Source organism: Nannospalax galili, unplaced genomic scaffold (assembly GCF_000622305.1).
Source record: "Nannospalax galili isolate Female #2095 unplaced genomic scaffold, S.galili_v1.0 scaffold100, whole genome shotgun sequence".
Taxonomy (NCBI): domain Eukaryota; kingdom Metazoa; phylum Chordata; class Mammalia; order Rodentia; family Spalacidae; genus Nannospalax; species Nannospalax galili.
The window spans coordinates 256,111-269,136 of record NW_008352891.1 but is presented as its reverse complement, the minus strand read 5'-3'; the positions used below and the strand labels follow the sequence as shown (position 1 = coordinate 269,136).

At 41.9% G+C, this 13,026-nt stretch overlaps 1 protein-coding gene across 1 annotated transcript in view; it reads right to left on the bottom strand.

Moving 5' to 3' along the window:
- Nbas (neuroblastoma amplified sequence) overlaps positions 1–13,026 on the bottom strand; it is a gene marked incomplete at its 5' end in the record, with an annotated part of 269,116 nt that overhangs the window by 3,588 nt on the left and 252,502 nt on the right. The window contains 1 exon segment of the mRNA XM_017802479.1: positions 8,513–8,641. Within this exon segment, the coding sequence (XP_017657968.1) occupies positions 8,513–8,641 (129 nt within the window).

Below are 13,026 nucleotides of genomic sequence, written 5' to 3'. Positions count from 1 at the left end.
GTTTAAAAATTAAAAAAAAAAAAAAGGGGGGGGGTGGCTGGGTTATTCAATGGCTTGTTTCCCAAACCTGATGAACTGAGTTCCACCCCTGAATTCCATGGTGGAAGGAGAGAATGGATTCTGGAAAGTTGTCCTCTGACCTCCACACTGCACTGTATATACACCCTTGCACACCCATATACAATAAAAGTAGAGAAGGACATAGCTTTTGTCTGATCCATTCTCACAATTGCACTTCAAAGAAGAGTGTAAGGGTCATAGCCCAAGGTCAGAGCCCTCCACACACCCACTGTCCACAACAGGGCAGAGGCCAGAGCATCCTTCCTCCACACAGCGCACTCTCTCAAGTATTGAGACCCTGTTGCATTGTGACCCTGTTGCTGAGCTGTGGGTTATTCTGTTAGAGCAAGTTTTCATTTTTCTTGTTTTTGACTAAATTTTATCTAAAGATATGAAAGACCTCGTGTTGCCTACCACAGAAGGTGGCGTCTTCTCTCACCACACTCTATTAATCACCCTTACCACTTTTCTTTCTGAAATGAAAAAGCAGAAAGGACAAAATCGGGTGCATTCAGGGTGGTATGGCCGTAGACAAAGTACTACCTAGCAGCTGACCACTGCTAGTGTCAGCTGATCACTGCTAGTGATGATGTTCTTTAAGGGAGTGATGCTAGACAGGCTGCACAGGTTCTACTGGATGAACTCACACTGAGAGACATCTGCGTACACAAACTTGATTCAACAGGCCTTCACATATAGACAGAGTGCATGAAATCCAGTGGGGAGGCTATGGGAGGCGGTTACAGATAGAGGACGGGTCTAAATAGGGTTAAAATGTATTATATGAAATGCCCAAAAATTCAATAAAAATAAAATATATACATTGAAATATCTTTACTATCTCAAAAAAAAAAAAAAAACCCAAAAGAGAAAGAAAAACATGATAACTGTGTTTTTTCTTTTGGAAACAGGGTCTATGTCACCCTGGCTGGCCTGGAACTAAGTAGACCAGGCTGCGTGGCACTCATAGAGATCCGCCTGCCTCTGTCTTCCAAATGCTGGGATTAAAGTAGGTACCCCCTGCCCAGCCTATGAAAACTGTTTGGAAGAAACAGTTTAAGTTATCAAATCTGGATTACAGGAGAGAATGACTGCGCCCAACTCTTCTAGGAACCATTCATTGACAGACATTTTTTTTTTTCACACTGGATCACCGATAGTTATCATCTCAATATATACTAAGAATTCTAAAAAAGTTTTTATTCTTAAATTTTTTAATAGTTGCAAAATAGCGTATTGGAAGGATGCTCTCAGTTACTTAAATTTGTAATTGTTTGAGAGTCCTGAAATACTACATTGAATACTTTTTGATGCACATCTTATCTTCCTTATTTGAATTTTTCCATAGGATAAATTTCCATTAGAGATATTGGGGTAATATTTGCTGAAATATGTCCTCCCCCCGATTTCACATTAAGTCCTACCCACACCCATACCACCCCAGGAGCTCAGTGACTAGGGTTAGAGGTGATAAAGGTTAAAGGATTAGGTAAAGCAGCAGGATGGGCTTTGGTTCACTACAGTTGGTATCTTCCTAAGAACTGAAGACAGGATACATACAAGCTGAGAGGTGAGGACACAGGGAGAGGACAGCCACCTCTAGACAGAAGAGAGAAGCCTCAGAGGAAACCAATCCAGCCAATCCATACCTTGATATCAGACTTCTGGTCCCTAGAACTGTGAGAAAACAAAGTTCTGCTGTTTATACCATCCAGCCCAGGACTCTGTTATGCTTGCCCCAGCACATGACTGCATTACATGGGCAGGTTCTGAACCTCCTTCTGCTCTGAACAGTACAGAACTTGTCTGAAGCACACAGGTGGCCAAACTGCCAAGTCACAGCAGTGACAGTAGTGTGTGGCTGTCAGTTTCTCCATGAACATCTCAGAAGCAGGTGCTACCTTGAACAAGATCGTTTGTCAATCTAGGGAGAAGGCAATGGTTCTTCATGGCTGCTTTATTCTGAATTTTTGTATTTGCAAGTGACGTTCCCCTGTATTTCCACTTTTTGTCGCTATTGTTGATGAGGTCCTCTACTCATTTAGTAGAACTTGGGACGGACATCGGTTCTTATGAGGGAATGCTTTGTGTGACTTCAACATTAACCCTGGTTTGAGCTATGGACATTTTGTCCTATCACTGGTAATTCTGCTTTGGTTATATTTTGATGTATGGAGAATTTATATTTTTATATTGTCAGGAAAGGACTTTTTGCCTTACAATTTGTTCAGCTGTTTTAACATTTAAGTTCTAAGTCCTCAAAGGAGCGCATGTATCTGGGTGCACATAATTTCCTGACTTTTAAATATGTTTAAAAAGAGTCTTAAGTTCACCAGGAATTGACTTTGACCTTGATTATCTGGCCTTGGAAAGTCACATATCCTTGCTATTGGCATAACTGATACCCTAAGGGCTTGAAGGAGAAACGTCTGTTGTTGGGGGTCCTAGTCTGGTTGTCTGATATAAGCATGAGTCAAGTCCAAAGGGTCAGCTGATTTATCCTCTGACTGACCAAGTGAATCAGAGTGAAAGACAGTCTGGTGGTTTGAAAAGAAGACAGTCCTTCTGGTTACAGATCAATTTCTAGCTCTGGTTCTTCTGCTAAACGCTGTGTGGTCTTTCTAAAGACAATATCTCTGAGTTCCATTTTCCACATCAGAAACATGTGCTGCCTGTAAGGCCTGAAAATAATACATGCTTTGTACAACACCTGGTGTAGAGTTCAAGCTCAGAAAACAGTACAGTTATTATAGCTAAACAACTTGAGAATAAGTGACTTCCTAGAAAGGGAAGGACTCACATTTACCATACAATGAGTAAAATGCTCACCATCTCTGCCAGAGATGGTTTTGTGTGTGCGTGTCAGTGGTTAGATTTTGAGAATAAATGGAACTTTGCAGATCTTGGAAAAGAGATATATTAAAGCACAAAGTTCTATTGTCTTCCAAACCATTAAAATATTATCTGCTTAGTTCTTCTTTCAACGATAGATAATGGACCTTTTCTCAATTAAAATCCTTGATTTTATGGATCTCTATCAAGCCAAGAGTGATTACAGTAATGAGGTTAAGCTGACATTCCAGCAGCACAACACATACAGGGCTTCATTTCAACTACTTCACAGAAGTTTATTTAATATTATTTCACTGTTTACTTTAGGGAAACCCATTTGCCTTATTTTTACATACACTAAGTTATTAAAAATATCAACCTACAATGGCAGAAAAATAAAAGAGTAATACAAGTATATACCTGAAACAGGAAAATGCCCACAGATGATTTTCTGTGTTCTGTATTTGTGTTTGACATTCGGATTCCATTTTCTTAGCAGACCATCAGTTCCTCTTCTGGCCAAGCATCTAATCATATACTTCTGAGACCAAATTCAGGACAAGCCATTTGATTTATGATCTAACAAAGGTTGGGAACCTCTACAAATCCAGCATGATCATGTCCAGCACAGCTAAACATGGGACTTTGGGCCCTGTGTGTGCTCAGCTCCATGTGCTCATCTGTCTTATCTAATTTACTGTGTTGTTTCCTATGTCACTCTGTCCTAGAGATAATTTCTTTAAACACAGGAACGCAAATGTCTTATTTCATCTTTAAAAATGTCCTATAAATGTCTTCACTCTTCACACAGCACTAGGCTGAGCATACAAGTGCTTGATATGTCTGTCTACACCAAACAGGCCAACCAACCACCAGCGCTGTTCAGAACTCTCTATTCAGAAGTAGACTAGGTTCACCTAAGGAGTGAGCCAGGGCATGGCACTGGAGGGACCTGGAAGACTCTATGAGATGGTGCTGCAGAGCTCCCTTCATCAGGAAGACTGTGCTCAGATAAGAATGGATGCTTCAGCAGAAAGGAAGAGAACTTTGTACATTTGGGTTAACTAACATGAAAGGAGTAGACAGGTCCAAAATTCTGAGAAAAAGATCCCCCAAGCCAAAAAAGCTGAAAGAATAGATTGTAATAGTTTAAAAACAACTAGGAAGTAAGTCCCTTGGTTCCTTGCATCACTTGGGCCACTTAAGCTTAACCTGGGTTTAAGTACAAGAAGTAAACCAATTGAAACTAGGGTCAACAACTAAGGACTTTGCAGACAAGGAATCAAGTCATAAAGAGTCTAATCCAATCTTCCTCCTACTACAGTATAGGAGAGAAGAAAGAAAGAGTGTGAGCATGAGACAGAGATGGAAGAGGCAATCCTATGTGGGCACTTCAGTATGAGAGAGGTTCACCAGGGAGAGACTAGGGAAAATGTAAGCGTTAATGAGTACAAAGAAGGAAAGCTTCTTGGTTTTAATTAAACTTGCCAATCTATACAGGCTCTTCTGAGTATCCTTAAGGTCCTCCCTCTAGTACAGACACTGATCACTGAATAATTTGCTAGGTCCTCGTACCTTCATGGTAAGATAAAAGGGGGTAGGCACCACATTGATTGGCTATGTAAAGGATGTCATGGAAAAAAGGGTGCTAGTAACAGAGAACTCCCCAAGCAGGAATAAGGTTCACACACACAAGATAAAGAGGTGCAGGCTGCATTTAGGAGGGGCTCTGGTGCTATGAGCCCTACCCAACATGGCATGGTACTCTGGGATGTGGGAGTGGCCCATCTTCCACAATGCCCTGCCTTAGACTAGGTGAATGGGCCTAAAAAGAGAATCTGACCGGGTAAGTTATGGGACAGCTCTGCTCTAGTCTTTTTCAGTGTTACTATTACATGCTTCCTGGTGCTTTCCACAGTCTCATTTATCTGGCAAGAGCTCTTATGCAGCACAGCTTTCTTAGTTACAGTAAACAGAGCAGCATGATTGAGTATGCCTTTGAGTGTCAGGTCTGGCTGCTCACTAGCTCACATGACCTTAGTGTCTCAAAGTTTCCATCTGTGAAACAGGATCAAAGTCTTCCTGGAGGATTACTAAGTGAAGGATTATTGAGAAGATAGAGAATTATTTATTATTATATCTGGCAGAGTGGGACTTGGAGAATGGTGGTCATCATTAAGGGAGAGAGTCTTAGTAAGGTGCTAGAGGTCAGAAACCCTTCCTGACTCCGTGGATTATTCTCACACTAGGAGCCTGGGATGTGGGGCGGGGGCAGAGGAACTGAGCAACAAAAATGAGGAAATAATAAAGAACAGGTGTTATCATGCACCCAAAATTGTAAACTGAGAACATTTTCAGTACTCAAAACTAATATAAATGCACAGTGCTGACTTTGATGAGTTCAGAAGACTGTGACCTGAACAGCATACGGCCTGCAGATGAGCTCCAAACATACCAGCAGGAACAGTCTTCTTGGCGAGGACAGAGCATTGAGGACAAGCTTTCAATTTCAATGAAATAGACAGAGACCTCATCCAGTAGACTATACCACACAGGGCTTTAACTATTCACTGGACAATATCTTCTCAAGAAACGACTTTCTGTTTCCTACCCAGGAAAGAATGCTGCTGGCTACCTAAAGATGGTTACAAGCTAAAGACCAGAGTTATGCAGTTCCAGAAGAGCTGAGAGGAGTAGGTGAGTCCTGTATTGGAGGAAAAGCTGGTACAAACTCTGCATCAGCACTTAGGCATCTTCCTTATAACTGCAAGCACCTATAAAGCTGTCACCATCTGATAATGAACAGTGAAATAATACATGCTATCAGCAAACAAGTGGGGGTGTTTTTTTTTCCACTCAGATCTGCACACTGTGCTGGATCAACTGCTACCAGAGGAGTTCCTTTGCCAGATGCTGTTTTTTTTTAATGTCAACAGAAACTACCATTGACAATCAATAAGGGGAAAACTAAAGTTAGTGATGAAGTCCAGCCCTTACTAATGGACAGAACAAACAACAAAGTAAGAACTAAAAAATTAAGTATAGGTTTTATATTTTTCACTTTATCACCAAGAATGATTTAAAAATAGCTAGTCAGGAGTCTGCAACAATAGCCACTGACACTCTTCTCTTGGGAAAGTTTAACATGACCCTTTACTGCTGTTGGGTGAACAATGATAAATTATAGTAATTTCATATTTCATTTATATACTATTCTTGAAGTGACAAAATTACAGAGATGAAGAACAGGTTAGCAGTTGCCAAGGAGTGCATGGGGGCTGGGGCAGGTGAAGGTAGCTGAGGCTATGAAGGACAGCATGAGGGTCCCTGTCATGGAGCTCCTTCGATCAGGATCACAGTGGCTGACACAGGAATCCACCTGTCACAGTGTCACAGGACCAGACATATAAAAGTGTAGAAAACTGGTGAAATCTGAAATAAGGTTAATAGGCTGAATCAAAGCTGACAGTCCTGGTTATAATACACAGTAGTTATGCAAGATTTACCTCAGGGGAAACTGAGTGACAAGCATAAGCGACTTTACTGTTGATTTTCTACAACTGTGAAATTTATTAAAAAGTGGTAAAGTCTATTAAACTGTAGCTTTTGAGAGGATTCAAATGTCTGAAGATACTAAGCAGTTAGTGACACACATTTTAGGGACACAGACAAGCTATCCTAACAGGAACACTCACTTTAGCATAGCCAAGGTGCAGTTAAATCTCATCATTAAATTCTAAAAGTGAGAGTCTGCACAATGGTAAGCAGGGCATGTACACAGTTTAGAGCTGTGGCTTTGCATTTTAAGCCTGATGAGTACAGCGGGTTGGTGCTGGCCTCACAATCCCACGTAAACTACCCAGTTTGCAGTTTTTGAGCCAGAGTCTCAGCAGGATGCAGCATATCATGTACTCAGGAAGAGGCCACTGGAACCATTTAGTCGTCATTTAGCTTCTTATTCTGACAGTGTGCAGAGAAGGCATGGGTTAGGTTAGTTAGCAGTCTGGGATTCCTGCCATAGCTGCAGTTCTGACAGATGTATTCGAGAGAAGGAATTTTTACTGTGAAAGCTACCCATGTCATGTAATTCTTGAGGAGGTCAGAAGAGGGCATCAAATTCCCTGGAACTGGAGTTAGAAGGGTGTTAGTCATCATGTGGGAGCTGGGATTCGAACCTGAGTCTTCTGCAAGAACAGTCAGTGCTCTAACTGCTGAATCATCTCTCTAGCCCCTGGTTTTTTTTTTTTTTTTTTTGGTATCATAACAGGAATGAAACAGGATGAAGAGGGAGGCCAGGGATAACACAGCACTGCTTTGTTCCCTGGGAAGCCCTAAAGAAAGTGCCTGAGCAGGGTCTAACGCTGTCCATACTAGTGGAAGAGGAGACATGCACTCAGGAATCACAGCTCAGTTTTGTTCAGATAGCTCTTCTTCCTCATTCCTTGGATTTACAAGAAAAAACAAGTTAAAAAAAAACTTACTAAATTGTCAATTTTCTGTGACATTTCAAAGTCATGAAGCTTTCATGTCAGTAGAGATAGGGGGCTACCAGCAAACAAATCCCTGGATTCTTCAGTATGACTTCCCAAGGGGCCCCGTCAGGACCTAGTCATAAGCCAACCATTCTAAAACCTTTGCAGACATTCTTAGAGCATTTTAAAAATACAGCTGATGAAAGGCATCAGATCTTTCTCATTTTGTTTATTAATGACATTTTCTAAATCTGATGTAGGTAGCTTTTTGTATTCTTTGTCATGTATCTTTTCATCTACCTCTCTGTTGTCTTCATGGTCAGCACAGGTCTCTGCTCTAGGACTCTCTTTCACTCTCTGGTCTTCTGAAGACATTTTGTTATTATTTTTGTTTAAATAATAGGTAGAAAGCACATACAGTAAAACTATACAGATGCGCACCTGAGTCTGTGTCTACTGGGTATGGGAATGCACACACTAGGAAAGAAGGATGTCTGTAGAGAAGGGTTTTGGGAAGGATCATACAACATGAGTTCATTAAAACACAGCCCTGAGCTATCCAGTCATAAACTGCACATCTTAAAAAAAGACGAGAAAGTGTTTTTCCTCGGTCATCATAACAAGACAACCAGCCTTGATTGAGGAACCTCTAAACTAGACTTCAGCACATCTGTTTTCAAGCCAAGCAGTTGTTTCAGCTGTGACTCAGGTACCCAAGTACACAGGCTCTGGACTTCAGATAACCCTAGTGAGCTCTGCTAGAAACCACTTCTCACTGTTCCCAAGCAGCTACCCAGACACAACCCCAGAGACGGATGCCTGCCTGAAGCTAGGGCTCAAATTCCCTAGAGCCAAATTCCAAGTGGCAAGAAGCCTGGGTTGCTCCATGAGACTGATAGGCTGCTACTCTGGAAAAACTGTTTACTTCCATGTGTTTGTATCCTCAGTGTCTAAACAGAGTCTGGTTCGTGGGAGACGCTGGTAACTGTGTATAAAACCAACAAATGCATACTGCCTGGACAGAGGAGAGATAGCAACTATAGTCAGAAACGGTGTGTATAAAGTATAAATGAATTATGGCTACTGCTAACAAGGATAGAAGCACTAATTTACTTTTTGAATAAGAACAATAAACTCCACTGGCATACCTGAGTGACAGCTGAGATTTGCTGTAGGGCCATGGTCTGTAGATTCTCGTCTCGGCTCTCGAGCAGCAGCTTCAGGGATGGGAGCAGGAGGGACTGGCGAAGCAGCAGCAGGCACAGCTCCTTCACACCCTGAAACCACACATGGTCAAGGTGAGTCCAACTCATGAAGCACACTGCAACCCTGTGTGGCGTCTTCTAGATGTGTTTTTTCCCATCTCTTTGCTGTCCGAGTGTGTGTGCATCACACGCAGGACCATACTGCACACAGAGTTGAGGTCCATATCTTTCCCTTCAGGCATCCATGTACAACATTGCTTTCAGTGCCTAGACACACTCACTGGGGGGATATAGTACTATAATTTATTTTCTCTAATTCTTGGAGCTTTGTTTTTCCTATAAGTAAGATGGAGGGTTTTTCAGTTTTTGTTGTAACTGAGAATCAGTGTTAATATAAATGTGTAGGCTGAGCATATGGAAGTCGCTTCGTACCAGCTGTTGTTGACACTGATGATGCTAATATCTAGTTCTTATCTCTTGAGACAAAGGGCATCAGCAAATAAAATATTTTAAAAGCATGTTTAAAATTCTAATGTTAAAACATGTTTAAAATTCTAATGTTATGGTGAATTGAATCCTTGATATATTTGGGACATTCCATTGTCATGAAAACCATCTGTGGTCCAGAACAATAAGAACATGTGGCTCAACACAGGTGTACCTGTATTTCATTCTCAGCTTTTTATTACACTGGCTGAATCTGTCAGCAGAGAACAGGACTTTGAACAAGGCAACAAATGATAATCCTTTACAACAAAGTAACTGAAGATACATAACAAAGATATATAAGAATTAAAAAAAAAAAACAAAACAAAAAACCCTGCAAGCTATTTTACCTTACTGAGCTTGCTACTTTTGTGTCCTGACTTTAGCTGTGACCCAAAGAAGAGAATGCCTAGACCAAAGCACAGACAATAGCTGTAGCCCCATTATACTAAAGCAAGACTATTTTAGAAAAAGAATCAACGGTTGCTACCCTCCACAGGCTGATCTTTCTGTTGTACTTAAACAGTAGTAGATCAGAAAAGAAAATTTCAACATTCGAATATAGGGCATTTTCAAAATTCCTGTCCATTATTCTAAAGCAGAGATGAACCAGGATGACACAAAGGAGCTCCAGGTGAAGCTGGGCTGCAGTCTGCATTGGTATTCCATACACTGTCCTTTCCCCTTTCCCCTGGCATCAGCAAGGCCTTTGCATTTCAGAGTAGACATTTCTGCTGCCACGAAAATCCAGGGCGGGGGCAGACTGCAAAATGTATACTGCTAGTGGTATGGATTCTAATTCAGAAAAGCACTATGTAAGCCTCGGAAAAGACCCCTTGTACAGGTCTCAACAATTGTCAGGGCCAAAAGGAAAATGCTAATTTTCCATCTAATGATGAAACCTGAAGAAAGTATTCAAGAACATGACACAAACTGCCAAAGATGACTGTGCCCCAGCTGTCACGTGCCAACCTGCTGCCTGTGTCTCCTTCTCCTTTATTCTTTTGGCCATGTGCCCCACAAGTACAGCCCACAAAAACCACCATTCACTAACCTTTTAGTCCCACTGAGTCATTTTCAATCAGTCCCATCCAGTACTACAGACACAAGTCTAGAACCACAGTACAGATGTGTTAAGCTCATCTGAGGAATTGCACTTTTAATTTTGCTTGTGCTGTAATTTTACTATGCTAGACTGAACAGCTGCTGTATGGATTCTCTAAGTACCTTCACATCTTTGCACATGGTGACCTTTGCTCTTTCTCTTTAATACCCAGCTTAAAAAAAAAAAAAGGCATAGGAGCTTGGGAAAGCAGTCCAGTCAATAAAGTATTTGTGTAAGCATGAGGACCTGAGGTAGATTCCCAGTACTCAGGTAAAGAACACATGGTAGTGCATTCCTGTAATCCTAGCTCTGCAGAGGCAGGGACAGAAGGATACCTAGGATTTGCTAGCTGGTCAACTCTAGGATTACTGGGAGACCTTATTTCAAAAACCAAGTGGGAGAAGCTTTTAAGGAAGACACCTGATGTTGGCTTTCATGCTTGGCATAGCACCTCCTTACCTCATCTGGGCAGGCACCTCTGATTTGGCCCAGCTTAGCTCCCTTTCTCTGTTCCCACTATATTTTCTATTTTGACATCTTTTGCTCTATATGACCATAATTATTCATTGATCTGTCTCTATCGATGGTGACTATATTCCCTCTCCTGCATTCCAAAGATATTTGGCACAGATCATATCTAAGATATTTGTACAAGTTCTTCTCTTGATACTCAGGTTTGCTACTTAAGAAGATATCAGCAACTGATAAGTTAATTTTTCAGAACTTCATGATGTTTAGACTATAAATAACTTGGTTATCCCCCTGAGAAGACAAAATGAATAGATGGAGTATCAAGACAAGGACTTAGAATGGAGGAAGTCAATTTATGTGAGCCACTGAGTACTTCTTAGTTTCTTAGTTAAGTTGCTGTGCAAATACTCTACCTTAAAACGCTAATCTTCTACTGTGCTTGGAGTGCAAGAGAGGGACATTCATCATGAGGTTTACAAAGGGCTTTGGGGAGCTACAAGCAGGCCAAAGCAGCAGAGAGAAACACAAAACACCACTTTCAGCACCTTCCTAGTTCAAACTCATCAGACAGTCATAAGACAAGAAACAGGCCTTGAAATAGAGTTACGTGGGCCTGGGCTCAGAGATAAGCCTTAGCTTGAACTTTGTTCTCCCTGTGGTTTGTGATTTATGGTTATGCAACAGATGATGTTTTTGGGGAAGCCAGACCAGCCCACCAATACTCTTCCTGCCTTCACACAACCCTCTGCTGGATTGTGGAATCAGTGTTAAAAGATGTTGCAGAGCCTGCAGAGGGAGCATGAGCACAAGGTGTGCAGAGCTTGTTCTGCTGCAGATCCTCAATGGGCCAGGCTAGACCGTGGCAGCCTCAGGTATTGTGGGCTCCACTCAGCTGGGTAGGCCATAGGGTGACTGTGATGGGACTGATGAATATCTGTGATCTCCTGCTCTCTCGAGCTTCTCAGGTGATTCTGGGCCTAGATCTTGACCTCTAGGCTGCTGGAAGTAACTTCCATCTATAATCTCCACCTAGGGACTCAAATTCCAAACTGAACTCCAACTGCTTGCTATGCTTTAGGCTATTCCATATCATTTAGCTTGCTCCAAAAATCCTTTGAGGAAGGCATCATGGTCTTGGCCCTGTCAATGAGATGAAGATGAAGAGGAGGAGGAAAGCAGGAGAAATAGCTTGGTTGTCATTGGCATCTAAACATTAAGTTCCTGAATTATTAAAAGCAGATCAGCTGTGAAGAATGATCACACTCAAGATTTTGAAGCTCATTACTAGATGATTCACTCCCATAACAGTTCCATAGCATCTATGACTAACTCATGATGTACCTCAGCAAAATCACAGACCTTCAGGGTCAGTTACAGATAGCTGGAACTTGGAATTATAGGTCTATAAATGCCAAGAACCTGTTTTATCCCAATTTCTTACATCACGTACTCTCTACCTGAGAAGGCAGTATGAGGAGAAATCTTAGTACATCCGTGCTTTACCTGCTGTCTAGTATTCATGTTCCTAAAATCATGCAGGAATCACTGAGCAGACAGCCTAAGATCAACCAGGACAACTACAAATGAAATGCACGTGTTAGTCTTTCTCCAAACAAATCAGGGAGCTGGATCATCCCATGCATTTAACTTATCCAACCACATTAGTCAATAAAAAGAGATAATAACTTGCCGGGCGTGGTGGCGCATGCCTTTAATCCCAGCACTCGGGAGGCAGAGGTAGGTGGATCTCTCTGAGTTCAAGGCCAGCTTGGTCTCCATAGCGAATCCAGGCCATCTGGGGCTACAGCTAGACCCTGTCTCAAAAAGACAGGTTTTGAAAACCAGAGGGAACCATATTACTCCTATAACCTACTGACAAATTATACATAGCAGATCAAGAAATACATGTCTAGGTAAGGTTTATCTGAGAACAATTGGTCTTTGCCCAAGATTTATCTACATGACACACAGTAATTAAAAGTACCAGGCTGGTGGAACTAACCTTCTTGGATGTTTAACAGACATACTTCGAGGCCTATACTAATTTGGTCAGAGGGACATAAAGGACCGTTTTTGCTCCTTGCCCTCCTAGGTCAACTAGTTCCAGGGGACTATGGGTATCTCTCAAAATGTCTTGTAACTGTGGTCACCTGTCCTCTTGATCAAGGAGGCCGAGGAGACCCCACCAGATGGACTTGAACCAGTGTCCAGTCTGCAAAGAGGAGGGTCAACACAGAGGAATCATTCCCTCCATGCTTCCAAGCGAAGCCAAGCATGGTCGAACAGGACCCTTGACTTATCTTCACATAGGCGGAACTGGTAAAAGGAAGGAGCCAGGGGCTCCTCCCAAGCCCATGGGACCCCTGAGGAACAGATCCTCAAACAGCCTTACGAA